Source organism: Sinocyclocheilus anshuiensis, unplaced genomic scaffold, assembly GCF_001515605.1.
Source record: "Sinocyclocheilus anshuiensis isolate Anshui unplaced genomic scaffold, SAMN03320099.WGS_v1.1 scaffold539, whole genome shotgun sequence".
In the NCBI taxonomy this organism is placed as follows: domain Eukaryota; kingdom Metazoa; phylum Chordata; class Actinopteri; order Cypriniformes; family Cyprinidae; genus Sinocyclocheilus; species Sinocyclocheilus anshuiensis.
The window spans coordinates 270,149-275,088 of NW_015549612.1; the positions used below are offsets into that span (position 1 = coordinate 270,149).

General features: G+C 37.2%; 1 protein-coding gene across 1 annotated transcript in view; it reads right to left on the reverse strand.

Moving 5' to 3' along the window:
- LOC107659234 (protein FAM167A-like) overlaps nt 1–1,394 on the reverse strand; it is a 4,712-nt gene extending 3,318 nt beyond the window's left edge. The window contains exon 1 of the mRNA XM_016448103.1: nt 1,009–1,394. Within this exon, the coding sequence (XP_016303589.1) occupies nt 1,009–1,311 (303 nt within the window). The 5' untranslated portion in view covers nt 1,312–1,394. The remainder of the gene's footprint in view (nt 1–1,008) is intronic.
- Between the last annotated feature and the right edge of the window lie 3,546 nt (nt 1,395–4,940).

Consider the following 4,940-nt stretch of genomic DNA (forward strand, 5'->3'; position numbering starts at 1 on the left):
GAAAGAGTGAAGGTGGCTTTCATGGGGATGTCACACAGCAGGTCCGAGTCCTCCTCACACTCCTCCAGCTCATACGTGGCATCATCCAGCATCTCTTTGTGACGGTGACACACCTGCTCCACCTTCACCCTGTGGATCTCCCCCCGTAAGCGAATCAACTGCCGTGCGAGACGGTTATCCTGCATCTGCATCTCCCTCTGAGGAGCGATGAGAAAGAGAGCGGGAGAACCATTTTATAGCTCACACATCAAGTTTTTGATAACCAGCAGTAATTATAAGATTAAATTGTTTGGAACAGAAGTCACACATGCAGGGAACTGAGCACACCTTTCTGTCAAACACCCACTCAAGTTTCTGCACCTGTGTGGCATTTAGGTGCAATATGCCAAGAGACGAGAGTCATGCCACCTGTGTTGTACTATGTATTAGTATTTATAGTAGGCTATATACAGTATATTATTTAAATATATTTTATATCATTTAATAAAGATATACTGTTCAAAATTTGGGTTGGATAAGATTTTTTAAATGTTTTTGAAAGAAGTCTCTTATGCTCACTAGTGTTTCATTTATTTTACCAAAAATATCAAAAACAATATTTAAATTTAAAATAACTGTTTTCTATTTGATATATTTTAAAATGTAATTTATTCCTGTAGTGACAAAGATGCATTTTCAGTAGCGATTTCTCCAGTCTTCAGTTTCATATTGTCTTAATATTTTTGTGGAAACCGTGATACATTTTTCAGGATTCTCTGATGAATAGAGAGTTCAAAAGAACAGCATTTACTTGAAATAGAAATTATTTATAAGACAGACAGACAGATAGACAGATAGATAATACACAATGATCATTTCTAAAGTTTAAATAAAAATAAAACATAAAGCTTATGAATGCAATACCAGTTCGTTTCTGAGCCACTCTAACGCGTCGTCTATAGTATCAAAGCCAATGATCATTTCTAAAGTTTAAATAAAAATAATACATAAAGCTTATGAATGCAATACCAGTTCGTTTCTGAGCCACTCTAACGCGTCGTCTATAGTATCAAAGCCGCAGATATTCTTATAAGGCATCCCATCTTTCCAGATGTCGGATAGCTGAGTGTCCTTCTCCACAGATCCTGGGCTGCTGACATTTGAACCGTGTGTGGCATCAGTCCATGGGCGAGCCTGCAGTCGCTCTTTCCATTCTAGGTACGACGGTCTGCGCGTTTGGAGTTTGAGTTTCTCTGTCAGGGCTTTTACATGATCCAGATCCTCCATATCGCCCTCAGAGCTCTCGTCTGCTCCCAGCTCTCTGAACTCCATCACTGAGCTGCTTTCATTCCAGATAGGCGAGACTGTGAATGCTCAGACATGTGCGCTGTGCCCGATCATGTGCAAGAGTGATTAATCTCAAGGGGTGTGCTGTGCTAAATGCTTATATAGACAGAAAAGTGACCGCCCATGCTCTGCACCCTAATGACAAACTATCAGTGTTTTTAGACAGTCTGAACTTGCATGTTGCGGCCAAACGCTACATTTCGTGTTCATGTGGAACTATTCAAGTGGTACAGGGTCACTGACACTCTTAACCTCACATGCGCTCAAAACCACATTGAGAAGTTTCAGGACAGACAGGTTTTTTTTTTTTAAATCTAACTATTTGTTATCACAAAGGCAACTAACCCAGGAATGACAAGTAAACATTTAATTTATGTATATTGTGGCCCAAAACTCGTTCACACTGCTTCTAGCTCAGCGAGATCTCACCAATAATAATCCAAAGTAAATCTTTGTCAACTGTTTAACGACAGAGAGTCTCCATCTCCTGCTGATGTTGAGGAATTGCAGTAAGAATCTAAAATCCAGCATCGGCATCAGAAAGATATTAATAATATATATTTATTCTGAAACAAACGCTAGGCATATTAGTGATTTTTTAAACCGGGACCAACCAGAGAGCCACAAAGGGGGTCCTTGAAAAAGTAAAAGAGAAAAATAGTGTAAAAAAATATATATACAAATATTTAGAAAAGTAAAATAATAATAATAATAATAATTATTATTATTATTAGCTATAATAATAATATAGTTTGATAATCAAAGATTGTTTAATTCTAATGAAAGATAAAAAGCAAAAAAGAGAAACATAATAGAAAGTACTAGTAGTCTACATCTTTTCCAGATATTAGATTTTTCAAATGGATCTTCAATCTTCATACATTAAAAGGACTGCCTGTAGGCCTATTTATTTAAAAGGAGGTCCCTCGCACGGATATCTATGTATTCCTATCGTGTTACCTGAATTACTTTATTTTATTTGGCTAAAAACCAGACTTCATTTTAAAATTAACTTATATTAACTTACATTACAACTTGTATGTAGCAGTCAACATCGTCGTTGTGCATATCTGCACATAATACATTATATGCACCAGTAATATCCAACTTGAGTCTTTGGAACTGTTTTACGACAGAATGTCTCCATCCCCTGCTGATGTTAAGAAATTGCAGTGAAAATGTATTTAGCTAGGAATACAATCAGAATCAGTCAGTCATTAATGGTGTGTTATTCTAAAACGAACGGTAGGCCTATACGTCGGTTTTCAAACTAGGGTCCAGGGACCCCCAGAGATCCGCAAGGGGGTGCTATGGGGGTCCTCGCAAAAGTTCAGATAAACATTGTGTAGATGTGAAAAAAAGGATATTTATAAAAGTAATATTTAAAATATTATTAACATATAATAATCATCATAATAATAAAGTTTGATAAAAAGTGATTTCATTCTACTGAAGGTAAAAATCTATATATATACAGTGGGTACGGAAAGTATTCAGACCCCCTTAAATTTTTCACTCTTTGTTATATTTGTTATATTTGCTAAAATCATTTAAGTTAATTTTTTTTCCTCATTAAACTCCTCCCCTCACTGCAGCCGCCTACTCTCGCCTTCATTTCAGGCAAGGCAAGGTGCATCTCAAACAAGCCTATTGGTTCACATGATTCGTTCGAAACGCGGATTGATTCAAAAACTAAACCGCTGTGTTGCTCACAGACGCACAACAGTTCTGCTGTGGCTTTATTATAGGTAATATTGTCGTTGGCAAAATTGAACAAAAACACACAATATTGTGTTTAAAATATAACACAATATTAACTTATTATTTAGGCTACTTAACTGTTGTATAAAATCACATTTGCATTCGTGTTCTTCGTGATACTCGCTGCTCGTTTGATATCGCTTATCATATTATATAAATATGAGACAAAAACTCGTACAGGGGCATTTTTAGCACCAATATCTTGAATTGTAGGGCATAACTGCGTTTATGGAGTTGTTTCCCTGCATCATATTTGTCAACAGTCAACTGTATGAAATATAAGATGATGTACAGGTCTGGGGGTGGGGCCAGTGCGTTAACTGCGTTAAAATATTTTAATCGCGTTATTTTTAACCCTAACTAATTAATTAAATTTAAGTTAAGTTAGTTAAACTGACAGCCCTAATATATATATATATATAGCCTAGGTGCATCTCAAAAAAATAGAATATCGTGAAAAAGTTTGTTTTTTTGTAACTTATTTCAAAAAGTGAAACTTTCATATATTCTAGATTCATTACATGTAAAGCAAAATATTTCAAAAGTTTTTTTTTTGGTTCTCCAGGACCAGGGTTGGGAACCACTGGTCCAGACGACAGTCATTTTGCGCCCTAGGCAACTGCCTATGTATGATACATCATCATAACGCATGCTTGTCATGTGACACACAGCAGCTATATAGCACTGTATAACTGATATAGGCTTATGTTTTATTTATTTATTTTGTCTTTTTGTTCGAAATATTTCCAAACGTGTTAACTAGCCTATATCTGGAAATCTCTCGATTCTCAAATATGTGTAAGTAAATGCGTTTTGCACCTTTATAGATTATGTTATTTGATCAATGGTGATGGGCAAAGTAGACTAATAGTGTTAATGTGAATTTAATAACAATATTGTAAGTTACTAATTATAACATTTTCATATTACAGAGAGCAAAGAACATTTACATTATCAAAGAACATTTTCATTCAGTCTAGCCACAGACACTCTCAAAAACTCCCATTAAAATCACTGAAGCTGTTTACATTGTGAAATTAATCTCTTACTTAGGCCTACATTCGTACGTAGCCTACATCTGCACTTTGTTGTTTCTGATGAGAGCAAAACACCGCGTTTCAGCGATGACTCATTTGAACGTCTCTGATTGGTCATTGCATTCATAAGCTCAACAGAATCGTGTGTGATTGGTTATATTGCACAGCACTGTAAAAACGCGTCTGGCTCAGCGCCAGCCAGCGAACACAGATTTGAATTTAGCTGATGCTGTGCCGCACTGAACGACCTAATCACACCGGTGTGATTGTATCAAATATAAAAAATATTATTCGGCCATTTTTGTCTTTTGGAAGCTGCATTCAAAATGCACTTGGCTCAGAAATCTGAGGGGGCACGTGCCCCTGGACTGCATTTCCCATCATCCATTGCACACAGCTGTAACCAATCACACACTCACCTGAAAGCTATTACACACACTATATAACACATATAACACTCCTGCTCTAGTCGCCAAGTATTGTTCTGCATTTTTCACTCCCCAAGTGTTAGCTGCCTTACCGAGCCATTCCGTGTCGCCTGGACTATTGCTCACGTTTACGGATTACCTCTCGTCAAGCCCTCTGGATAACGTTTGCTGTCGTCTGACTCAAGCCTGTTTTGGATTGCTCTTTTGTCTTGCCTGTGCCATACTTGTTTGCTGTTGTTCGACCCTGCCTGTGTTTTTTGACCATGTTTATTAATAAAAGCTTGCATATGGATCCTCTCGTCTCGTCGGCTCCGTAACAAATACAGACGAGCTGAAGGCTCAATAGTGCCTCAGCAGTGCCACAGGCTGATCGCTTCATGCCACACAT